At 47.4% G+C, this 26,091-nt stretch overlaps 1 protein-coding gene across 2 annotated transcripts in view; it reads left to right on the top strand.

The window, feature by feature from the left end:
- Nucleotides 1–2,206: 2,206 nt before the first annotated feature.
- Nucleotides 2,207–26,091, top strand: part of NEDD4L (NEDD4 like E3 ubiquitin protein ligase) — a 310,671-nt gene continuing 286,786 nt past the window's right edge. The window contains exon 1 of one of the 2 annotated variants that reach the window (XM_079783553.1): nucleotides 2,207–2,609. In XM_079783553.1, coding sequence (XP_079639679.1) covers nucleotides 2,562–2,609 — 48 coding nt within the window. In that variant the 5' untranslated portion in view covers nucleotides 2,207–2,561. The remainder of the gene's footprint in view (nucleotides 2,610–26,091) is intronic. The other variant, XM_079783552.1, reaches the window with a different exon arrangement.

Consider the following 26,091-nt stretch of genomic DNA (forward strand, 5'->3'; position numbering starts at 1 on the left):
CACTACCTGGGAAGATACCGAAATTACTGATGCTCGTGTCCCTACCCGGAACCAATGAAATCACAGTCTCTCCTGCTGGCAGCCAGACTCTTGGTCATTTTAAAGCTCCCCAGATGATAACAATGTGCAACCAGGACAGAGAACATTGTACTGGGAGAAAGCTGGCACATAATTACACAGGGGGTTGATTTTTTTTTGTATGGGTTCTTTTATGACTTCAGGCCATAAAATTGGCCCCAAGTATCCTGGTGGCCAAAGTAAATAGAAAAACACAATCCGTTGAATAATTCTTGTCATCCATAATGCAAAACCTTATCCGTTCCTTGGAAGAAAGAAAGCTTTTTCTCACAGGCCTGAAATATATGTCTTGTTTGACTCTTCTTATAGGGGCCTTTGAATGATGTTATGGATCACAAAGTTTATAAACCAAAGTTTATAAAGACAGATGGCAAGTTACATGTTGTAGTTCCTCATAATCACTCCTCAGGGAAAGCCATGGACATGCCCCTGGAGTGCAGGCAGATGCAGACTGTTGCAGTGGGAACAAGGGGAGGGGAGCAGTAAGGATGCAGAGAGGAGGGAGAGAGGAAGCATGACCCACCCTCTATAGTTCCCAGGTCATATGGCCTCACCCAAGGGTAAAGCCTGGAACTGTACTTCCAGGTGTAGGAGTGGTGTCCTGTGTAATTAGAAACTGTAATTTTCTTTAGAAAAACTTAAGCATCTATTGCTCCCCCAGCATCCTATAAATTGTACAAAGCTTGACAAAGGCCTGGCTAGGGAGGGTATAGAAGCAGTGACTTCTATTTGGCCAGGAAAAATGAACAGAGACCAGTCTTTTTAAGTGCATCCTGATAAAGAGGATTTTTTTTTTTCCACAGTTGGGCTTCTTATTTAAGTACTGTTTATTTAATGGCTCACGATTTGTAGAAGGTTTCTGAGAAGGGTGTTGACTGCATGGGGCTGAGTGTCCAAAAGAAACCCATTATATGGCATATGTTTTAAACCACAGTAATGTCTTTGGGAAGCCAAGGAGAGCTTAAATTAGGACGGGTGTGTCCCTTTCTTTTGCAAACAATCTAGGAGGGTCATCCAGAAGACACTGTGTAAACTTGCTGGGATTGGCCAAGAGGATTCTTTGGATCCCGTGTGTTCTCAAGAAACTTACCTGAGTGAAAATCCTAAACGTACTCAGTTAATATCCAAGTAGACCCTTTGATGTTCTCTTTTCAAAGTCAAATAGCATGTTTGGCTTATTTACTTTTTATACTCACAACTGCACTTCGCATCTAAATTTAACAAAGATCTTCCTGAGAAAGTCGAGTGATGAATGTCTTTCACTTACTTAAAGCTGTCTCTGGCATTCCTATAAATCTGAAGGATTAAATGAAATGCTGGCTGGAGAAACCGTAGCTGGGATGTGGAGAGAATCTTCCAGTGGCAAATAAGACATCTTAATAATGGTTTGCATATGCGGAGAATAATCTTAAACTTGAGTTTGTTCTTTCACGTGCGGCTCACAGATAAGCTGCCTTTTATTCAAAGAACTACGCTGTTTTCCGAGTGGGTGGGTGTGCACTCAGAATGGGTGCTGTGTTGGTTTTGCTCCCGATAAGGTTGACACAGGCAGTGGCGACTCGCGGCCACACCGGGGCAGCCTCTTCCCGGCTGGCGGCCGGGCCAGGAGGACCGGCTCCGGGGAGCTGACAATGCAGCTAAGTCCAGCTTGCTGGGGTTGCCCGTCATTTAAAGGGGTCTAGAAACACCCATCTGTCCCCCTTTAACAATTACCGCAAGCTCAAGGCTCCTGATAAAAAGGCCACGGGACGATGAATGGACTGAGTGTTGCGTGTTTCTTGTAGCTACGCCTTCAGCGCCCCCCAATGCCCAGCCCGCCCCCTCCTCAAAGCAGAGTGGGGTGGGGAGGCTCCGAAGGACAGGTCCGCTCGGACACTCCTCAGTGGGCCCGCCCCGCGGCCCGGTGAGCCGCGTGAGCCCCGCGGAGCGGCTCGGGAGGCCAGCGGGTGGGGTGCGGTGGGCGTGGGGGCCGAACTCCGCCGCCCCCGCCGCCCGCGGCCTGCCGCCCAGCCGGCCTGTGATTGGCTTGGGGGCGAGCGTGCCCGCCCCGGCGAGGAGGGGGGTCCCCGCCGGGCGTCGGGTGGGAGGAGGTGGAGGAGGGGGCGGAAAGAGCGGGGGCCGGGAGAGAGCGAGCGAGCGAGGGGGCGGGCGAGCCGGGAGGGAGGCGCGAGGCGCGGGCCGCGGGGAAGGAAAGCCCGGCGGGCTCCGCGCCGCCGCCGCCGCCGCCGCGCGCAGGGAGAGGCGCCGGGGCTGCCGGCCGCTGCACCGCGCTCCTGGGACCGCCAGTTGCACCCGCAGCCTTCCGGGAGGAAGCGGCGCCGGCCCCAGCCCCGGCTCTCGCTTGGGCTTCCTCACCTGCGGCGGGGCGCGTGCAGGGCCGGGCGCGGGGCCGGCGAGATCCGGGGGAGGAGTGCAGACTCGGCCGCTCGCGCCGCAGCCCAGCCGCCCGGGAGTGCCTCCGACCCGCGCGGGGCGCCGGCTCCATGGCGACCGGGCTCGGGGAGCCGGTTTATGGACTTTCCGAAGACGAGGTGAGCGGCTTTCTCTTCCCTCCCGGGACTCCCCGGGGAATTCCTGGCCCGCGCCGGCAGGGGATGGGGACCCCGGGGGTGCGCGTTGCCCGCGTCTGCAGGGCTGCCCCAAACGCTGGAGCGCCCCGGAGTGGGGTCCCGGGGGGTTCGCTCAGCCCTTCCGCCCGACGCCGGCGCCCCCTCCCCCCAGCCGAGCTCATTGTTTGTAAATAAAGCGGCGCGACGCCCTTGGAGCCGGGTTCACTGGCCGCGTCCCGCCGTTGGGGAGGAGGAGGCTCGTGCGCCTCTGCCCACGAGTTCCCCCTGCTCTCCCAGCCGCGTCTCCCCGGGCTGTTGGGCAACTTTCCGCCTCTCTCCCCTGCAGCCTGGGAGTCCATGACGTGTGTCACGTCTGGGGGGAGGAGGGGGCTGGAGACCCCGGGCCCGGAGGAACCTGAATTGTCTCTCCCTGGAACTTTCATTGTGTCAGCAAGTGTTCTGCTGCGGGTGTGCGCGGCTGGGTGGGAGTGGGTGAACGCGTGGAGCTGTGTCTGTCCTGTCTTGCAGGGTCTAAAGCCTGGAGTGTGGGTTTCGGGGTCTTTTTTTTTGGGGGGGGGGAGGAGGTCTAGGATGGTGGCAGGTGCTCCTGGAAACTTGGAGGAAGCTTGCAGCCCTGCCATTTTTTCCCCCCTCCCAAGGATCAAAGCCTCGCACCTCCGGGACCGGTGGAGAATCGAAAGCTCCATCGATCTCTTTTATTAATAAAGCGAATTAAATAAGCCACGCCCCTAAGGCTGTCGGTTTCACTGGAAAGGGCTTTGTTTTCACGCTCACCCTCGCCTCGCGGTTTCCCACTCCTCTTTTTGAAAGGATCCTGCTGAATCCCTGCTTAACCCCCTCTCGCCCAGCCACGCTCCGCTCTCATTGGTGTGTTGCTCTGCCAAAAAGGGGGGTGGGAGGCCTGTCGCTGGCGCGGCTTGACAGGCAGGCTGGATGGAGCAGGTAGGAGGGGTTTGCCTTTTGGCCGGTAGGCGCTCAGGTCTGGCGCCCCTTTCGAGAGGTGAATGTACAACCCATGAAGCATTACTCAGCAGGGAGGTATTTCCTATCCTGGTTGTGCATTTCATGAAAAGTTGATGCCTGGAAATTCAAGGATTTCTCTTTCTTCTTCTCCCTTCTTTCTTTTCTGAGGTCCCCTCTTTCTCTGGTAATGGGGGCGGGGTTAATGAAGAGGGTATTATCTGACACAAACCCACGTTATGGCTTCTCTCCAGCTTTCGAACCTCTGGTACGGTGTGTGTGTGTGTGTGTGTATGTGTGCTATGTAAGTGTGTAATGGAATAGGTAACTTAGGGTGGGGAGGGTGTTTGGGGGTGTGACTTTTTTTTCTCCCTTAACGGTCCAAGGGAAAGCATGCTGTGGTATTTTATCAAAGAATGATCACAATGCAAATAATGTGTGATTTACATTTTTATTATTTTGTGCTGTGCTCGTGTAATTTCCCTGTTGTGTGTGTGTGTGTGTGTGTGTGTGTGTGTGTGTGTGTGTGTGTGCAGGTACCTGGGGATGGGTGAAAAGTAATACTGTTTCATTCGCCCAGGGGCTTCTCTCTCTGGCTTCTTTCCCCTTTGAATAGCTTTCTCTCTCATTCTATACTTCCCCATTTAATTAGGGGCAGCAGAGGGCAGGCAGTGAGCTTTTAGAAAGGTGCTGCTGAGAGGCAGACATTCCTAAACAAAGAGCTTGAGGTATTGTGGACGATGGAGACAGCTGCGTTGCATCTTAGGTCTTTTAAAAAAATCACATGATTATTTTTAACAGCTCCCTGAAAAAAAAATTTACAAGTGTTTTTGGGAAATGCAACTGGTTAAGTGAATCACATGCATGTCACTGTTGTTTGGCCTTTGTTTACATTGAACCTACCTAGAGTGCATCTTGCCACTTTTGTCTGGATGAGTTCATAAAGTCTGAAGATCTTAACTGGTGTCTAGTGTGAAAGTGAAGGATGGAATATAAAGAGGATCTGTGTGTGTGTGTGTGTGTGTGTGTGTGTGTGTGTATGTAATGTGTAGGACTGGGTTCACTCCTGTATGCTGCTGGAGGGGTATTGGGCTGTATGGGGAATAACAAGGGGGTGATGAAGACATTTTATTGATTGAGTGATGGCCACGTTGCTGGTACTGTTTAGTTCCTCTCACATTATATTACAAAAGACAAGTCACACCTGTATTTCTTTTTTAGCTTCTACCAGTGAAAAATAAGGCAGGGCTGTTTTGATGATTTCATATTTCTGTAGTATTTGCTTTTTTAAATTTTTAAAAAAAATTTCTTTATTGATTAAGGTATTACAATGTGTCCTCATCCCCCCATTGCCCCTCCCCCACCCCCCTGTGTTGTTTGCTTTTTATGGGAGGTGTCAGGCTGTCAGGTTGCCCTTCGGAAAATCAGGGAATGCCTTCAGAGAATGTTAACAACACATTGTTGAATTTGCATAGCTTGTTTCATCTCCCTGAATTAACCTATGTAAGGAAACAAGTGGGAGATTTTAACAGGCTCTTAAAGTAGAATGCCAGATAACCAATGGCAGTTGTTTCCCAGGGCGTGTGAAATAGGGATGCACGTCAGTGCACACACTGGGTGTGCTGCAGAACATCACACAGGGAGAGACTTTGATTGCTACAGGAAAGAGCCACCTTGTAAACCTCTTAGCAAAGTAGGCATCCATATTAACAGATTTTACATTTTCACTGGAAGTTGATGAAAAGCATTGTATGTTTGGAGAGCACTCAGTTACATCCCATCTCAAGAAGACTCTAGCTCTGAGTGCTGCTGCTGGTGAGGCATTGCATTAACCCAGAAAACAAGGGATGCCAAGACAGAGGGCATTGTTTCTAGGTCTGCCCAGCTGGTAGAATGAAAGGGATTAAATGTGGGTTCTGCTTGTGTGAGAGCTGTTTATTTTTTTGTGTGTGTCTTTCTGCCTGACGTTCCTCTGGTGAGATAGCGTTCATATTCACCCTGATTTAAATCGAATTATTTTAGGTAACCAAATTTGAAATTGCCATCAGATGAAGTATTTTTGGTGTTGGAGAGATTAGCAAATTAACAATACTTCTTATTCAGGGCCCAGGATCAGATTTGGGTTGAAATCAGAAGAGTTTGGACTAGTTTCTGCATCTGGCTTGGTTCCTTGGTGGTGTTTTGTTTGGATTTTTGTTTTTATTTTTATTTTTTTTTGGCAGTCTGTAGCACATTCTGGCACAGTTGAATCATGACTGTTACTGTTAATCTTCTGAAATCTTTTATTACAACATTTTAGGTATCCTTTATTGAAAAGATTTTTCTAGAGAGTGAAAGTTTGAATGACAGCTTTCTTATTAGATGTGGCATTTAAAAGTTTTTTGGTGGTTAGAATGAGGCAAATGGCATAGAAACGAAGGCCAGGATGACCTGGGATGGTTCTTTGCCACTCTCCCTTCTCATTTTATACAAATAAGGATAGCGGGCTAATGTTTCATATGCTTTCTCTACACCAGCACTGCATTAAAGCCTTTATACATTTGCTGCCTCATTTAATTTTCATAAGAACCCTGTGAGGTATGCTCTTATTTACAGACTAGTAGCCCTGCACATGAATCTGTGCGGGGCAGTAGCTCTCCGCCCGCTGCCCTGCCCTCCTGTAGTTCCCCTCGCCCCCTTCCCCCCCCCACCCCCCCTCATAGCTTGCTGCCCTGCTCCCTCCTGTAGCTCTCCCCTGCTTGCTTGTAGCTCACTGCCCCACCCTCCTGCTAATCCGTGATCTGGTCGTTGGTCGGTCGTTAAAAAGTAACGACCATTTGCATATTACATCTTTATTATATAGGATAGGATGAGGAATGGAGACTCAGAGAGGTTAGGTGATGCATATAAGGACACAGCAAGTAAATCACGGAGTCAGAATTTGAACCTAGTTCTGTTGAGTCCACAGCCCTAGTTTTTAACATGCTCCTTCTCTTCCAGGTATCTTGAAAGGTCTTCATGGCTAGATTAATCAGGATAATATAAGGTAGAGATAAATGTCAGGGGTTGTAAACTGAAGGCTTCTAGACCAGACTTAATCAGGAGCTCGGCTTAGTATGGTCTCCATAGTGTTTTAAAGCTTGGGAATTTTCATGGGAAATGGTAAAAACCTGACTTCACTGGAGCTTCGTTCTCACCTGGCAACCATTAGTGGGTCTGAACTGTGGCTGTGAGGTGTGGCAGCGGTGCGGTGTAGTTGCCACGGAGTCCACTGCTCCCTGTTGTCTTGGGGCCTCTTTGCTCATGTGCTTATTACACACACTTTGTAACAAACATTTAAGGTTGACCTTTGACATAGACAACCATATTTCCTTTAAGATGCTGTCAATTTTAAAGTGCACCATTATCTTATGGACCATTATGAAAAAATTTGCTGTCAAACTGTGATATACTGTTGTTTTCTGAAGCATCTTTATTTCAGAGATGTTAAAATAGGAAACAAGGATGTTTTAGGATTCATGAATCACTCTAACTATAAATGTGGGCTAACCCTGGGCCTTCGGTTTCAATACCCCAATCAGTCAACACTTTTCAGTCACCTGCTAGTCAGATTTCAGCTTTGCTGACTAGAAAATGGCTAGAATAAGGGCAGTGCTCTTAATCGGGCACAGCAGAGAAGAAACGGGGAGCCTGGGGTGACTCGTTAACTTATAAAAAGTGGTCCGTGTGTGTTTTCAACAGATAACATGAGAAACCCTGCATACCATCCTTGCAGTTGTGCAAAAATGGTTGCAAGATTGCTTTCAGAAATTCCAGTTTAGGTATCATTGGGATCTAAAGGTGAATGCTGAAAGGCAGTTTTCTAGAGGATGGTAAGACTTGTCCATTCATTCCAATTCCAAATGCCTGAGTCATACCTAGCTCTGCTGGTCGGTGTCCTCTCCACCTAGTTACAATCCAAGTCGTGATCACTTATATCTGAGAAACAAACCTCAAAAAGGGCTTAGGTTTTATTGTGACACTTCAAAGCAGGTTTTAAAATCAGCAAATATGTATTGTTTTAAATTCTACTCTCTTTAGATTTTTATGTTCTTTTTTTTAAAAAAAAATATATTTTTATTGATTTCAGAGAGGAAGAGAGGGAGAGAGAGGGCTAGAGAGAGACAGAGAGGGAGAGAGAGGGAGAGAAACATCATGATGAGAAATCATTAACTGGCTGCGTTCTGCATGCCCCACACTGGGCATGTGCCCTGACCAGGGATCGAACTGTGACCTGGTTGATAGGTTGATGCTCAAACATTGAGCCACATCAGCTGGGTAGATTTTTATTAAAGGACTAGAGGCCTGGTGCACGAAATTAGTGCACGGGTGTGTTCCCTAGGCCTGGCCAGCGATCAAAACTCGAGCATCTGGTGTGGAAGGGAAGGTCCCAGCTGACTTCTGGGCACTGGGCAGCACCTGGGCCCCTGGGTCCCCGTGCGCTCCCCTCTGCCTGAGTCATCGGGCCCCCGCCAGGCTCCCTGAGCGCCTGGGAGCAGGGCGGCAGCCGCGCCCCCCGCCGCTGCCTCTGGTCACCATTTGCAGGGCATTCAGTGGGGCATTCGGGCCCTGCTCGCATCCACCTTGGCCTGGTGCCGCCCGCTCACTTGCTCTACCATCCCACTGCAGTCCCGCTCTCATTGGGGCCCATCGGGGCTGGCAGTGCCTCCACTGCCGCCCACTACCAGCGCTGCATTGCTGATACCTGCCATGTTCCACGCCGCCCCTGGTGGTCAGCGCACGTGATAGCAAGTGGTCAAACTCCCAGTCGAACTCCGGGTCCAGGGGACAATTTGCATATTAGGCTTTTATTATATAGGATTGTGTGGAATTGTTAGAAATTGGCATTTTAATTTATAGCCTGTTTAGTTTTATTAGAATATTTGAATTATTTTGTTGCTGAAAAGTAGTTCACTTGATTTAAGGAACAAAACATAATTTTGTTCAAAGGGGTGAGGACAGTGGCAAAATGGGAATCCTCAGATGACTGCAGTGTCTTGACTACGCAGAACACAATGCGGAGAATAATCTTAAACAGGGAAGCAACTGGTACTCAGCATCTCATCAGTGCACCGAGTGCCCACATCACCAGGAAGCTTCTTAGAAAGTGGTTTTTGGATTCTGGAAGCCTCAATACGCTTGATATATAATCAGATAGATATGAAGAATCTCAAGGAAGAAATGCTTTTCGAATGTGACATCATCACAGCAATACTTCGGAGTTCCCGCTCACTTGCTTTTTGCATTCACTGAGAGGAGAAGAAACTTGATGCTTATTGCTAATTTAATAACCTTTCTGTAATGTTCAGGTATTTAAATAACGTCATAAAAACATGGTAGTAAGTGACTGGTGGAAGAAACTAATTTCTCTTTGATAGACTGAGACCATATTAAAATTTTTATTTTGAGTTCAAAGTTCTGTTTAAACAGATTTTATTGCTGCCTTTGGATTTTGGGTCCTAGATAAAGTAGCAACAGTAAAAAGAGATCCTAATTTAAGAGTTTTTAAGGGTTTTTTTGATGCGGTAGGTCTTTGAATAAGTGTTTTTTGTATTATTGATTTATTAATTGGTAATAAAGCAAATTACATATTGATCTCTTGACAATCCAGGATTAAAGAGGATTAACATAATATACAAGTAACTATGTTGGTAAGTATTAGGGTGGTAGGATTAATGAAGAGTGTGAGAAGTGTGACCAAATTTTACTTTCTGTTTTTATATTGTTTCTCTTCCAGATCACATATAAACAAATATTTCCTTTTCTGACTATAGGTGGCAATGTTTGTACTGTTTATTGTTTAATGATGTTACTGTTGGCTTGGGAGTTGCTTGCTGGTGGAATATGGAGATGAGAATATAATTTAGAGATGAGGATAAAGAAACTAGATTTAGAAAATATTTTCCTACAAACTAAAAAAACACATTTATTTAATAAAACCACCTAAAGTAATATTTCTCACTGTGGGTAATATCAGGAATCATCTGTTTTCCACGTTTTTCAAGGTTCCCCTTACCAAGGGCTTCTTAAAATTTGGGAGAGGGAGAGGCATTTGGATTTGGGGTAAAAAGCCCCCACAACATACAAACACACAAAGTCCTTTGGAACTCTGTCATTCCTTTCTTCTTGGGTGTATAGGGACTTCTAAATAATTCTAGTTCTGCTGTACATACCGTTCCATAATTATTGTCACCGGCTTTGAGAAGGAAGTAATAATTATCACTACTCTTGGGTATTTGATTGCAGGAGACATGCTTGATTCCTCAGGTTCTGGCAGAGAGAAGCGGGGTAGTGACTTTGTTTCATGAATACCTAGGATCTCCTTATATTTGTAATGTTTTGTTCTGGACCCGAGTGGTCTGAATGCTGACTATTACTGTAATGCTTTAGGTGGCAAAAGCCATATTACATAAATGTGTCTGGGGTAACCAGCTTAAATGGATACTTAGTCCACTTTTTGTCCCTGACTGCAGAGTCCTGTATTGATTCAGAACTGGCACGTTTAATGCTGAGGATATCAGATTTCCTCGCTGTCATCAACCTCAGTGTTTGGTGACTCCTTGGCAGGCCAGTGTCCACTGAGAGATTTTTGTATTCTTTCTATACCCCCTATTAACCAAGAAAAAGCCATTCAGAAGGTTGTTTTTTTGTTTTGTTTTTGTTGTTGTTTTTTTAGTGTAAAATGCTGTGGCTGTGATGTGAGAGCCACCGGAGAAGATGGGACTTGGAAGGGCTTGTAGGGATGGTGGTCCCATGAAGGAGATGAACAAGTCCAGGAACTGACCCATTGCTGGTTAGGTTGGTATCCCATCCCCATGGCTTCCCAGGCACCTGAAGTGAAGTTTTTTTAAAAATATGTTTTTTAAAACTTGATTTTAGAGAGAGAGGAAGGGAGAGGGCGAGAGAGATAGAAACATTGATGAGATAAACATCAACATTGATTGGCTGCCCCCTGCACATCCCCTTTTGGGAATTAAGCCCAAAACCCAGGCATGTGCCCTGACTGGGAATCGAACTGGTGATCTGGTGTATGGGTCGATGCTCAACCGTTGAGCCACCTAGGCCAGGCTGAAGTGAAGTTTTGATGGATCACCTGTCTACCAGGTGGAGACTGTACTCCGTTTACCTCTGTGTGTGATTGGGCAACTCCAGATGAGGGAGGGGACATCGGTGCAGAGACAAGGGTCTGCATTGCACCTCCAAGTCCGGTCTTGCTTTTAGCACAGTTTTCATTATATTTCTCATTTTCAGCTGCACTCAAGCTTGGCTCTTCTTCGTCTCTTCGGATACGGTTCTGGATCACATTTTGTGAGGTGTCTTTAGAAGAGTTTGCGAAGCTGGACTTCCATTGTGGGGAGCACAAGGTTGAGGTCCTGTAGTAGAGAGAGAACCGCAGTTGGGAAGAGGGCCAGCACATTCACACCTACTGGGAGGCCACACTGCGTGGCCGCAGCTGAACATCTGTTTTAATGTTTGAAAATGCAAAGTGAAAGAGTTATTTTTAGTGATGTATATGAATTAAAGTTTTCTATGTACATTTTGGCAACAGTGTTAGATATCACCAACATGAGGACTCTAGTGAAGACAGCCTTGGGCCTTAGGTAGTGTAGAAAGTGAAGATACTCTACTAATGTTTCCTGTTTAACTGAAGATGTTTGTGTTGAGTGGTTTTTCTTTACCTGGTACGTTTTGTTTTGTTTTTATGCTGGAAATCACTTTAGTCTGGTTTTTCAGAAAATGGAAGCAAACCTCAGCTATTTAGAGAATTACATTATTTAGTAAGCACTCCGTATTAAGTATTAATGAAAAAATGTGTGTATGTGTATCCACTAAATTAAAAGTTCCCCATACTTACTGATCTCTCAACTACCTTTAGAATCCAAAGATAGAAATCTTGTGTTTTCTATTATTTTGTTTTTAACTTTTTCTTTAAAATATGTTTAATTTGTAGTTGACATTCAATATCATTTTCTGTTACTTTCAGGTGAACAGCGTAGTGGTTAGACATTTAAATAATTTATGGAGTGATCCCCCCATAAGTCCAGGACCCACCTGGCCCCATACATAGTACAATATTATTGATTATTCCCTCTGCTGTATTTTACATCCCTGTGACTTGTGCTTTCCTTTCCTAGTCTTCATTTTCTCTCTCTCAGTTAATAAGTGATTTATCTTTAGGTGTCATCATAGGGCTAACTTCATCTTTGAAAAGGAGAAGGAGTGTAAGGTTTATAGAAAAAGCAAAATAATAAATTTGCTTCCCTTTAGCCTTTTCCATTACTTTTGTGCTTCATGTACTGTCAGTGATAATTGGACACAACCATAAAACCATTAGTAAGTTGGTTTTTGAACTTTGAACTGGCTCCATTTCCTCCCTGCTTATTAATGTCATCGGATAAATGTGTGTAGCACTTGAATTAAATTGTATCTAAAGGGAATTAAATTGTGTGTGTTGATTTTAAGTTCTGAGTATGTGTGTGCTGATTATTGAGAAATTGGTATGGGCCATGCTGCCTGTCTTTGGAATAGTCTTAATTTTAGGGACTGTTATTAGTGAAAGAGAACACTTGAAGCTGGGGGTAGGAGCTTCCTTCTCTCTTTGGGGAAGTGAGGTAGTGAAGAGTATTGTGCGGCCCTGGGGATGGCGGGTTGGGTGGGGAGATACTGAAGAATCCTATCTAATAAAAGAGTAATATGCAGATTGACCATCACTCCAACACACAAGATGGCTGCCTCCATGTGGTCAAAGATCCTGCCCCCATGTGGACACAAGATGGCCACCACAAGATGGCCATCAGGGGAGGGCAGTTGGGAGGCACCAAGCCTGAAGGGAAGGGCAGTTGAGAGGGACCAGGCCTGCAAGGGAGGGCAGTTGGGGACGATCAAGCCTGCAGGGAGGGCAGTTAGGGGTGACCAGGCTGGCAGAGGAGGGAAGTTGGGGGCAAACAGGCTGGCAGGGGAGCAGTTACACATCAATCAGGCTGGCAGGGGAGTGGTTAGGGGGTGATCAGGCTGGCAAGCAGAAGTGGTTAGGGGCAATCAGGAAGGCAGGCAGGCGAGCAGTTGGGAGCCAGCAGTCTTGGATTGTGAGAGGGATCCCATATTGGAGAGGGTACAGGCTGGGCTGAGGGACACCCTCCCCCTCCCGTGCACGAATTCTGTGCACTGGGATGCTAGTATTTAATAACATGGAGATGTCAGTAATATAATATGCAGAGGGAAATGTAGGTTACAAGACAGTGGGTGCACTGTTTCTATAAAACAGTAGAATCCTTTTGTGGTTAAGAGTGTTTAAAATGACTAGGAACATATCCCAGGATGTTCATGGTAGTTTTCTTTGAGTAAAGGGATTACAGGTAATTTTTATTATCTTTTTTGCTTACATTTTCTATATTTCTACCATGAATTCCCCCACTCTCCCTTAAAATAAAAGTTTAAAAGTGAGGTAGAAAGAAACCTCCCAATTGCATATATTTCAAGCTTTGGGTAAAAATTGGAGCAATTGTTGAGTACAAATATTAATAGAGTTTGTTTAGTTGAACGCATGTTTCTCACAGGCCTGCTTTGTGCTCTGTGGCTAAGGATGTCAAGGTCATTGCATGGCCACTCTTGCCTTTTAGGAGCTCACCATCAAGGTGGGAAGTGGAGGGACAGGTGAAGCGTTGACTATTTTTCAGAAAAAGTGCCTGCTAAAGTAGATTGTTTTTTTTCACTTGCAGCTTGCAAAATAGATGTTTCATTTTCTTCACTATGGACACTTAAGATTTATATTTTCATCCTCTGCTCTACAGTTGCATAAAAGTAATTTAAATCTTTAGTAGTGCTCTGAAATGTTTGTGTGTGTATGCTTAAAATTATGGCCTGTGATCAAACGCAGACCTGTTTCTCTTTTTGTTTTCTTGGTTTTTGTGTTAGAGGTCTTGTTATTGCCTGAAATAAGGATGCACCTTGCAATTGATATGTATGTTTAATGTGGTGGTGGGTTCCTTACACTCATACCATTCTCCCCTAGTTCCCCCAGCCCCCCCAAGTTACAGTTTACAGGTGATGGGATCTTAGAATTGTTGCATTTGAATTGGCCAATATCAATTTGTATATTATGGTGGCCCATGTATTGTGGTAGATCATTGATAGTTGTCATGGAGACTATAACCTTATCTGTGTTGTTCAGTTATGATGTGTCTCTTAAGTGCCCACCTTGATAATAAGGACATGTGCCAGCTCACTGATGTAATCAAGGAATCAAGTTCTTTCTTTACTGGCAACAGTCTGGCCCTTTCCAGGGCCCTGATTGTTCTGAGGGTGGCTGCCAGTGACAGAGCTATGTTCTTTTTTCCTCCTTGGGAGGAAAGAGAACGGCTTCCTGTGGCTTTCTCCTAAGATTAAGGAAATCTCATTCCCACAATCACGAAGGAAATCTCGTGTCTCTTTGGCCCACAGAGGCTTAGATCTGCTCATCCCTCAACCAGCCGGTGAGGAGGAGGAGGTGGAATTGCTTTTATTGCCTTAATGGTCCACCCGTTGAGTTGGGGTGAAGTCCATGATGACCCTACAGTCCACCCTCTGGATAATTCATCCACTTCCAGATCTATACACCTTCAGAAATGCCCATGGCTTTGTGAAAGCACGTGCTTCCTTTCCCCAGGTGGGCAACCGAATGAATATTCATCTGAGCAGTGCAAGCATCTCTGGGTGATACGTTGTCCCTTCTCTTATACCTGAAAGGAGTTTTTTAAAATGGTATGGAGACTTATGGCTAAATGGTTATTACCCCCCCCCCCCAAAAAAAAAAATCCAACCTACAGTGGTGAAGAGGGAACAGGATACTGCAATAAACTTGCCATTTGGAGAGGGGGTGAAAAAAGAAAACTCAGTGTGGTAGCTGGCACAACAGGAATAGCCGGGAATCCTCGCCTTGGTCAGCCAGTCTGGCAGCATCCGGCTCCGCTGGTTTGTGTCCAGTGTGAGGCTCTCCCTTGGTCCTTGTCCTCTACAGCTGCACGTGGTGGGACGGGCACTGGCAGAGTGCCTCTTCGGGCCCTGCTTGGGGCTTCGGGTGTTCTTCCGGGGGTTGAAGAGCCATAGGCTGGAGTCAGCTGAGCTGAATATTTGGCAGTACTGCGCCTATCAAAACTTAGAATCCGGGTTTGTTTGCTTCCAGTCAATTCCATGGGCTGGTAATGGCAGCCAGTGATCTTATCTAGATGAAGTCTCTGGGAATGGGAATTTCTGTCTTAGCCACAGGCTCCATACCCTGCTTATCCTCCTTGCTGCTGCCTTGAGGCAATTTTAAAATAGCCTGGAATGAAGAGGCACACAGTGCGGGTCCAGGAGACAACAGGGACACGTGAATCCTTGCTCCCTTTGCTCTGCTTTTTCAGAGTGACCAGCTTCTCCAGACTGGTGTTATGGGGCTTCCAGGACCCTTACACCCCCACCCCACCCCCCAACTCAGCCATTGTAGTTTTACTTACAGCATTTCTTTCTGTACAAAATTGGTGATGGTTAGGACTCTTGATTGCAAGCAACTATGACTGATTCTGCCAAATTGAAGTAGAATAGGATTTATCAAAGGCATTTTACACAGCACAGAAGGACCTGGAAAGCTGGAGAGCAAGGCCTGGGTGGCAGACGAGGCAGGCTGGGCACCCAGAATTGTAGCAGAGAACCCACAGGAATCACGTGACGAGGGCCCTTGGGGCTTCCAGACACTGACCCCCTCTGACATGGTCAATGCAGGAGCTGCCCCCTGGTGGTCCATGCGCTCCCACGGATGCTGCAGCAGTATCAGCTCTCCTCTCCTACCTGTTGGGGGCCCTCAGCCCCTCTCGGGCACAGTGACTCAATAGGACTGGTAGACACAGACCTTGTTGTATGCACAGTTTTGTTTTATTACAGTGAAAGGAAAACAAAGTAAGTCAGCAAAGGGAATATGAATTTGGAGACAACCAGGCTCGAGTTTCTCCCAGAGGCATCATACGACGCACTGCACTCTTAGCAGTAGTCATGACGACATGGATGAAATGTTGTCCAATGGGATTCTCATGAGAAACTCAGTGCCCAAGGCTTTTATTGGAGATTAGAGGCCTGGTGCACAGGTAGGGTCCCTAGGCCTGGCCAGCGATCAGGGCCGATCGGGGCCTTCCGGCTACTGCCCGGGGCCTTCCTTCCCTGGTTGCCAGCTGCCGGCCGGGGCCTTCCTTCATTCTGCGCCGCCACCTGGTGGTCAGCACACGTCATAGCGAGTGATCGAACTCCTGGTCTCCCGGTCGAACTCCCGAGGGACACTTTGCATATTAGCCTTTTATATATATATATATATATATATATATATATATATATATACACACACAGACTAGGCGATCAGTGGACCTCCGTGCCGCTGCAGCCCGGCCTTACCCGCCAGCTCGTCAGGCTCCGGCCCGCTGTCCATGTAGATCTCACACAGCACGAAGTAGTGTGCGAAGCAGCAGGCGGCCGGGGAGGAGCCCGAGCCCGGGCTGGGTGCTGTGCCTGCACATCCCAGCCCACTCTGCCTTCCACTCCCTGCTGCCGCTGCTCCCTGCTACTGCCACTAGGGCACGCAGGGGGAGTGTCCCCGGGAGAGGCTCGTGCTGCCGCAGCAGCGCTCGCCAGCCATCACCCTGGCATCTGGCGCCCGTCTGGTGCCCGTCTGTCAGCTGAGCCACGCTCCCGCTGTGGGAGCGCATAGACCACCAGGGGGCAGCTCCTGCGTTGAGCATCTGCCCCCTGGTGGTCAGGGCATGTCATAGCTACCAGCTGGTCGTCCAGTTGTCAGGTCATCCAGTCGTCTGGTCGCTTAGGCTTTTATATATATATATATATATATATATATATATATATATATATATATATATATATGGTCACGGAAGCACCCTCTGCCTGGCTTGTACTAAAGTTCCAGACTCCCAGAAGGAAGGCAGGTGTTCAGCATAAACGAATCCGTGGTTTGCACGCAGTCTAGGCATGTGTGTCATTTAGGGGAGGGAGCTGTTTAAGTTTTCAGAAGCCAGCCAAGAGCCAGCCGTGCCGGCAGGCCTTTCTAAGGATAGCAGTCCCTGGCCTGCTATGCAAACACTTGCAGATTCTTTTATGCACTCTTCCTCTTTCAGTCCCTGGTGGGAAGGAGCTTCAGATGGGCCAACCACAGTCTTGTGCTCACAGCCCTTGCTGCTGGGGGAGGGGTGTGAGGGGCTTGTTTTCTCTCTGTTTAAACTTTTGGTTTCTGTGGTGGGAGGGTGGACTCAGCCTCCTATCAGAACGCTCACTATGGGGAATCCCCAAACATAGGAAGCGGTTTCTGAAGCTGGGCAACACAGCATCGCTCTCCCCAAAAGAAAACTCCTCTAAGCATGAATCAGGCCCAACGTAAACGTGGAATGAGTGGGTGTAGTGGTGAGTCTGGGTGGTGAGTGTTTTGAGCATTTGCCATCCCTGCATCAGGGAGAGACTATGACATGTGTTTGCAAATTTCGTGTCCTGGCTCAAGGGGCATAGTGCACCCCAGGCCCTGTAGAGGTGCAGGTGCTCTCCAGGAGCCCACAGTGTGATGGGATGCAGCAGTTCAGCTGAGGTGTTGCCAGCGACTCCAGGGTTGGGGATAGGATATTCCAGACAGGAATAGCAAACCCAAAGGCCCCGAGATAGGGACAAGATTGAGGAGCAGAGAGAAAACCAGCTTGGCTAGAGTGTGTTGGGTGGAGATGGGACCAGCAGGCAGCAAGGGCAGAGGGGAAAACCGGACAAAGTGGGAGACGCTGACAGCCGTGTGGCGGGCTGGGGTTTCTGAGGGCATTAGGAAGCCCTTGGAGGATTTTCAGCAGAGGAGTGACAGGATCTGATGTGTGACTTGAAGTGACTCAGTGGAGAAAGGATTGTTGGGGAAGGACAAGAGTGAAAGGAGGGAGACCAGTCAAGAAACCCTGGTTGTAATTGGTTAGGAGGCGATGGGTGGCAGGCTGGGATTCGAGGACGGGTGCAGTGGAGTGAATTTGGCATATATTTGGAGGAATTGCCTGGGATAGCACAGATAGGAGATGTCCCCTAAGATTTTGGCTTGAACATTTAAGTAGGTTGTCAGGGGGAGACTGCAGGAGGGACAAGATTGGGGGGAAATAAAAAAGTCTGTTAGGTTAAGAGTACTGTATTTACTAAGCATCCACGGGATGGCAGCAGGCAGAGATACAAGTGTCTGGAACCCAGTGGAACTGTCAGAGCCAGAGATGGGACATTCGTGTCCTTAGCATATGATTGGCATGTGAGGCCTTGAGTCCCGGGAAGATGATGAGGACTAGAGAGAGGGCAAGGTCAGGACCTTGGCCTGCCCTCCTTGGAGGACTGGCTGCTGAGGTAGGCTGTCCTCTGACCTCTAATGAATGTGGTCTCAATAAAAGTGACAAGGGCGTGGGGCTGCTTGGACGCAGCCAGAGTTGTGGAGGGCAGGTGCTAGGAGGACAGTAAGGGTGCGTGGGTTTGGCCAAGTGGATGCCCTTGGTGATCTGGGCGAAAGTGTGCCAGGAGAGTGGGAATGGGTGTCCTGTGGAGGAGAGGAAAGAAATGTGAGGACCTAGGGGCGACTCTTCAAAGGGGTTTTGCTGGGAAAGGGAACAGAGAAATGTGGCTGCAGCTAAGCAAGGACATGGGTCCTAGAGGAAGTTTTTCTCAAGTTGGGAGATACCAGAGAGAGAGAGAGAGAGAGAGAGAGAGAGAGAGAGAGAGAGAGAAAGAAAGAGAGTATGTGTGGCAGAGAGGGAGAAATGGATGCTGAAAGGGGATCTGCTCACGCAGTGAGGTTGGTGCCAATGCCCGGTGACTAGCTCTTAGGTGATTTGAAATCATCTTTGATTGTGTTGGCATTAGTGATCCTCCAGTGGTCTCATGCTAAGAAGATGAGACAAAAATGGACTTAATATGGCAACGGCATCCTCCGCCCAGTGAAGACCAAATAACCGTGAGTTTCTCTCTCCAGTTAAAAAGACTGGGAGAATTGAGCCGACATCAGAACATGCCTTGGTGTAGCTGTGTTGAACCCAGGAAACCAGCGGGGTGGCAGCGAGTGCCATTGGACATAGAACGAGTTTTATGTTTCTACTAGTGGCCCGGTGCATGAAATTCGTGCACATTAAAAGGGGATTAATTAGAGGAAATAATTTAATATTGCTATTTGCCCTTTCTCTATAATAGAAGTGTCAGAGATGAAAGAAAATTAGTAAAATGTATATGAAAACCTTCCTCCTGTCAGAGTCTGGGGCACACCACGGGACCCAGAGTCAAGTCCCCGCCCACCCACATGCGCCTCAAAATCATGTGATACCCAGACCCGGCTGGCCCCTGCCCCCATTGGGCTAGATCCAGACCTGGCCAGTCCCACCCTTATCAAGCCCCGCCAGGCAGGGGACGTAGCCTCAGGTCCCCTGGTCCAGCGCCAGGATGGGGGGGGGGCGTGGCCTGAGGTCCCCCAGCCCAGACCGGGGCGGGGGGCATGCGTTGAGGTCCCCCATTAAGCCCCGCCAGGTGGGGGACATGGCCTGAGATCCCCTGTCAAGCCCCGCTGGGTGGGGAGCATGGCCTGAGGTCCCCCGTCAAGCCTCACCAGGTGGGGGCGCAGCCTCAGGTCCCCTGGCCCGGCACTGGGAGGAGGGCACAGCCTCAGGTCCCCCGTCAAGCCCCACCTGCAGGGGGGTGCAGCCTCAGGTCCCCCGTCAAGCCCTGCTGGGTGGGGGATGTGGCCTGAGTTCCCCCAACCCAGCACTGGGGGTGTACCTTGAGGTCCCCCGTCAAGCCCTGCTGGGTGGGGAGCATGGCCTGAGGTCCCCTGTCAAGCCCCGCCAGGCAGGGGGGCACAGCCTCAGGTCCCCTGGCCCAGTGCTGGGGCGGGGGGTGCAGTCTGAGGTGCCCCGGCCTGGTGCCGGGGTGGGGGGCGCGGCCTGAAGTCCCCTGTCAAGCCTTATGGGGGCGGGGTAGGGCGTAGCCTCAGGTCCCTGCTGATTGCTTGTTCAGGCTCCTAATGGGAACTTGGCTTCAGCTGTGGGTGCAGCCATCTTTCTGATGGAGTGATGGTCAATTAGCATATTCCCTCTTTATTAGATAGGATGAGTGAAATAACCAAAACATTTAAGTCGGCACAGAGAGGGCATTTGACAGAATTTTTCCCCTTTTGAGCTGAATGTCAAGCTTGAGAAGTACTGTTCTAATTACAAGTTGGTAACCATAGCCCACTGTGTGGTGCCATCTGACCTTATTTCTCTCTTTGCCCTCACTGAAACCCTTTTATAGTCTTATATTTCACAGATTCTTTTCAGCAACTTCAGTCTTTGTAGAGTGAGGCTGGTGTTAATCCACAGAAAGAAAGAAGATTCATAATGGCAGGGAGGGACAGGAATGCCTGATCATGTGCAAGTTTATGGATAGGATGGGGGTGGGTTAGCAAGTCCCAAATTTCATAATGTTCCTGCTGCTCTGGAGGGGAGTGGCTTCTCAGTTTGCCAGTCTGTGGCAGATGCTTTGGTATGGGCAGGGGCAGTTTCTTGCCCTTTTAAGAATCTATGGGGTGGAATGGGCTGGCGGGGGGGTTGGGGGGATGGGAGGGGGGGCGGGGGAGGGCAGAAACCCAGTGTAAAACCATCAAAGTAGGTTATGCCCTTTCCTCTATTTTACGGATTTGCCTCTTGGGGCTTGGAGAGGCAGGAGGTTTTTTCACTTAGAGTTTTAGGGAAGGAGGAGAGTTAAGAGTAAAAGTGTATTGGTGTAGACTAGGAAAAAGGAAGGGTCATCTATTGCATGAACAAATTAGGATTTAAAAAAGAATCCCTTAGACCAACTGATCTGATGAGATCATGGAGGGACCACTCATGGGGCCTGACCCTGTGCTGGGGGCTGAGACAGCCTGGCATGCGGTCCTTGCTCTGCGGACGGTCTGAACTGGTGGAGACAGGCACATAAACAACGTGACCTTTTGCGGCCAGTGAAGTGGTAGCAGAAGCTCTGCAGGATGGTGCTGTTGAGCGTGGGGTGTGAAGATGGATGTAATGGCAGGGTGTCCAACTTCCAACGGTGACCCCTGAGCTGAGTTTTTAGATAAAAAAATAAGCTAACAGCTAAAATTTGAGCATTTCCCACGTGCTCAGTGTCTTACCAAAACTAACTTACATAATCTCCACGACAGCCTTTGCAGTGGGCACTTTTCTCTCCATTTTTCAGGTGGGAAAAGTGAGGCACAAAGGTTAAATAATGTGCTTGGGGGTCACAGAGCTAGTAAGTAGCAGGGCCAGGACTTGAACCAAGGCAGACTGGCTCCAGACCCCATGGGTGGAAGCACCCAGTGGGTAGCTCAGGGGAGTGCTTGCTGAAGGGTGGGCGGGGGTAGGGAGGGGATGACCATGGAGGTCAAAGGAGGAAGCAGCTATATGAGAACAGCCTTTTCACGGAACAGGGGCTTTTTCCCCTGAGGCATTTTGAGAAGCCTCTTTCAATCTGTGCTTCTCTAATGCTCCCGGTGCAGCAGGCGAACGGATTTTAGGGGGAGGACCGGAGGAGGCCCCACGGAGGCCCCACAGCTGGCCAGGCATAGCTCCGAAGAGTCGGTGGTGGATGGCAGTGGAAACAAGCAAGGGGGATAAGTGCAGGGGGTATTCAGGAGGTGGATGGCATTGGATTTGGTTACTGATTGATTAGGAGAGGAAAAGGGAGGAGTCTAGAATAATCCCCCATGTTTCTTGTTTCAGAGGACTACATGGTGGGAGAAAACGTCTATTTATTAAATGCCTGGTGCATTGGTTCTAAACTGGTAGACATCCCCTCCCCCCATTTGCCAAAGCCTGGAGATATTTTTGGTTGTCACAGCTGGGGAGGTGCTCTTGGCATCTAGGGGGCAGGGGCCAGGGATGCTGCTGCTAAACGTCCTGCAGTGCCCAGGACAAGCCCCCATGACAAGGAACTGTGCAGCCCCCAATGCCAGTACTGACGAGGCTGAGAAATCCTGCTCCAGGACATAACAGTTTCACATGGTTATTTTGTTTAATCCATGAACCAGTCATGTGAGATTGTAAGTGCTACTTTGCATGTTTTTCAGATGAGAAAGGCAAGGCTTAGAGAGGACCCATTGCTTGGCTAAAGTCACAGAGCTAGTAAGTGCCAGAGTTGGGATCTGAACCCCGGTCTTCGCATATCAAAATCCAGACGTGCCCTTTTCCATTTGTTGTATTCCTCACAGTTCTGCAAAGAAGGAGGCATTCTGGACTGTGGGTTCTTTTTCTGTAGTGCTGGCTCCAGACTGGAGGAGGCAGGAAGGAGGGTGGTTATTTATAATCAGCTCTGCATAGGATCGAATTTTCCAATCCTGCAGGGCTTACAGCAGGGAGTTCACAGAACTGATCAACGTTTAGATGTTGGCTTTCCCCCTGCAAATATAAATATGGGAACACATACCACCTTTTCCTTTAAAAATAATACTGTTAAGCCCTAGCTGGTTTGGCTCAGTGGATAGAACATCGGTCTGCAGACTGAAGGGTCCTAGGTTCAATTCCAGTCAAGGGCATATGCCTGGGTTTCGGGCTCGATCCCCAGTGTGGGGCATGCAGGAGGCAGCCGATCAATGATTCTCATCTTTGATGTTTCTATCTATCTCTCCCTCTTCCTTCCTCCCTGAAATCAATAAAAATATATTTTAAAAAGTACTACTGTTAAGATAAAATGCAAAACGTAGGATTCAAAACACTATTCCCTGTGCATATGAACTCTTGCAGGCTTCTCACAGTAATTTCATTCTGACATATCCCTTTCGGAAGGGACAAGACAAAAGGGGAATTTGGAGGATCATATAGGACCACTATGGAGTTAGAGGCAGATGAACTATTCTATTAAAAACACCTTGATTTGCTGGACATGAGAAGCTCTTTTGAGAATCTGTTTTAGTTGGTCTAGAACAGTGGTCGGCAAACTCATTAGTCAACAGAGCCAAATATCAACAGTACAACGATTGAAATTTCTTTTGAGAGCCGAAAACCGACTTCTGCGCATGGGCCACAAAGTTTCAATCGCACTGTATGTGCGCGCCCGCACGTGGTATTTTGTGGAAGAGCCACACTCAAGGGGCCAAAGAGCCGCATGTGGTTCACGAGCCGCGGTTTGCCAACCACTGGTCTAGAATGACTAGAGGGCTTTTGCTAACTCAGGATAAAGTATGAGGTTTATAATTTGGTCAGCTATTGTCCACTTTTCTTGGTTACTCTCTAGTCCCTGGGCAGATGCTGGATGTATATGTAGCCGCCTTCCTGGGTGGCCCATGACATGGGAGTCATAGGGTCAGAGTTCTCACAGTTGAATCCATCATCTTATCATATTGTCGGTATTTTCAAGGTGACATAATTTGAGATATAGTCTCCTGATGCTGGTCTGAATGAGGCTGCCTGCTGAGGTTGAGATGGGTGCTTTTGTGGGCAAGACGTCTCTGTGTTAAAAAGGCTTTGTGTTGGCCCCAAGTCTTATTTGTTTGCTGGACACACAGGGCGTGGGCTGGTGCTTGGGCTTCTGTACTTTCCCCACCAGGTCTGTTGTCCTGAGAGGTGTGGGAACTCCTGATTGGCTGTACCTTCCAATCTGATGCCAGTTCTGCTAGAAAGTACAAGTGTAGGGGAGAGCACCTACGGGGTTCCCATCATGGAGTTCGGTAAGCAAACAGCAGGCCTTTCTGTTGGGAGGATTGATGCTTTCCTATGGCCCAGGTCAATACAAAATCTGAGGAAAAATGGGGAGGAAGGAGGACTTAACACTACTGTTTGCTGCTGCCATCTAATCGCAATTGGTTCCTAGCCTGGATTATGCAACACACAACATTGAGCTCAGTATGACTTCTTTTCAAATTCCATGTTTAGATTCACATGTAAAACCCGAAAGCAGTAATAGGAAATTTTGACAGAGAAATTGAAGGGGTGATGTCAATTAAAGGAACACCTCTAAATTTAGTCCAATATTGAAGAATAATCATACACTGACAAATGTTTTATTCACTGTATTAGGGCTAATATTACTCAGTGCTTAACTGATTTGGCTCAGGGTTTTTTTCTTTTCTGCTCCAAGATTTCCCAGTGAGGAATACCTGACTCTGATATTGCTTGCCTTGGAAAGAACAAGTCCTCATGTGTTTTCTTTTCTGCAGTGGGGAGATAGCAAGCAACATAATACACTGTAATGTTTTTTTAAGCTTGAATGAAGTAGAGAGAGAACATCAGTGAGGACTCCACATGTTGCCTTAAATTATTTTTATTATAATGTCTCTTAACATATATCCAAATGTGAAAGGAATAAACACGTTCATAGTGCATATATCACCATAATTACACTATAACCAACATGCAAATTGATTGCAGATCTAATTCCCAGCATAATCTAATTCAGAATAACTGTATGATTTTAATGTGGCCGGTGATGCTGTTCTGTTAAAACCACATTCATCATCTGAGATCAGGAAGTACTGACTGCTAGGACAAGTCTTTCTTTCCTGACCTACCATGCGCCCGGTGAGGTCGCTTCCTGTTTCCTTTTATTTTCGTCACTCAGACTTCTGTTGTTCCAGGTACTGGAGCACGAAGACATTGTTGACCTGAAGTCATGGTAGCCGTGGACACAGTAGAGCTCCTGCTGCCATCTTGATTATGAATACAAGGGCTGGTGGGAGCTCCGGAATCCTGGGGAGTACACAGTTACATAGGTGGCCACCTAGATGGTCTAGGATGTGCTTCTATTAATATATTAAGATCGTCATAGCTTGAGGCTCCCTGTGCCTGATGTGGTTCATGCTCTCAAGTCGTACCCAGCAGGGAGGGAATTCCTATGATGGGTGGGGGAGCCTCTTGGAAAGCTGATGTATTTTGCCTTGTCGACTGCCATTCCTGACACAGCTGTGATGCGCAGCATATGGGTGGCTCTCACCTGGCCCCAGAAGTGTAGCTACGTTGAGATGGCCAGTTAGCTCTCACACATCATGTGCGTTTGTTGCTAATTGATTCTGCACAGATCTTGTCCTTGCTTTTAAAGGCAGTTTGGTATTGCACATTTCCCTAATAAAATAACACAATTCATTTCGTTTCTCGTCTTTCCATTCCTTAGCAACCTTTTTTCATTGTCGTCATCTTCAGATGACCTTGCTGATTTTCAAAGTAGTAAATGCTTTTGTTCTGTTTTTCTCAAGGCAAACAAAAATCATTTCTTACTGGCTCTGACGTCCCTGGCGAGGTCCAGCTCAGAGCTGAGCTGGCACCTCGGCAACACTCGCGTTTTGCACTAGTTTTCTGTGTAGCGTTGGTATCTTGCCTTTAAAAAAGTTCCTTTCTCCTTTTGCTTCTCTTAGCTAGGTATGACAGTAAAAATATATATATTTTAGCAGATGTGCTGGATGTCGCCCAGCCTAATGAGCAGTGCCTTTCACAGTGGTTTCTTGGGAAGCCTTGCATGTACTGTTAATGGGGTAACCCTGGGTCAATGAATTTCTTGGTAACCCTCCTTTCCTCTGGCAAAATTGCCTTCTTCGCCAGGATACTGTCCGTATTAGCCTCATTACCTTACAATAACATCTCATTACAATGGTCTTAGTTGTATTAAACACTCATCTTAATCAGCATGGTTGGCTTTGAAGCTGTTTCTAGAAGTTAAATTTATCCCCTGGGAAAGTACACTTGCCCACCACCCGGGGTGTTGGATGTGGTGGTATATGGGCTTCAGTGGCAACTCCTCCAGCGGAGAAGGTCCTAAGAAGGTGTTGAATGATGAGTTACTGTTGAAATAAGTGTTTAGGGTCACAAGGTGGGTGGAATGGCATGCCAGGTTCTTAATGTTATATTAAAGAAGAATCAGTTACATCCTTTAATAGTCACACTTTGTAGAGTTATTATCAAGAAAGAAACTTAATAAATTTTATCCTAACAAAAGTAAAAGGGCAGAAATTACTGGTAGATTTTGAGATAGATATATACATATTTTCTTATTTCTTTCTCTTCAGTTGCTTGTCTATTTCCTGTTACATATATTTTTTGGAGCCTTTTGTAAGTCCTTTTTTGAAGCCCCCATTTTCATAGAGTTATGTGGTTCTGGTTCTTACTTTTGACGTTGATTTCTGGGCACTAGGGAATTAAATAACTGTCTCAGAGAAATTTTACTCACTGAATGCCGTAACGTGTTTGGGGATTGGGTTTATTGTTGTGAGGTTTATAGATTTAGATCTACGCCCCCTCCCAATATACCCAGAGTGTATTTTAGAATTTGTCATCTTTAGATGTTTTTTAATAGTCTTATCAATTTAAACATTTTAAAGCCCATTCTTTTAAATTGAACTTACATGCATTTTGGCTTTTGCCAAGAAAGAACAACAGTAGAGCAAGTGAGACTTTGGCCTAACAAAATTAGCTACACAGAAGCAAATTGACATGAAGAATTACATTGCTAGTTTATG

Source organism: Cnephaeus nilssonii, assembly GCF_951640355.1.
Source record: "Cnephaeus nilssonii genome assembly, chromosome: 11".
NCBI lineage: Eukaryota > Metazoa > Chordata > Mammalia > Chiroptera > Vespertilionidae > Cnephaeus > Cnephaeus nilssonii.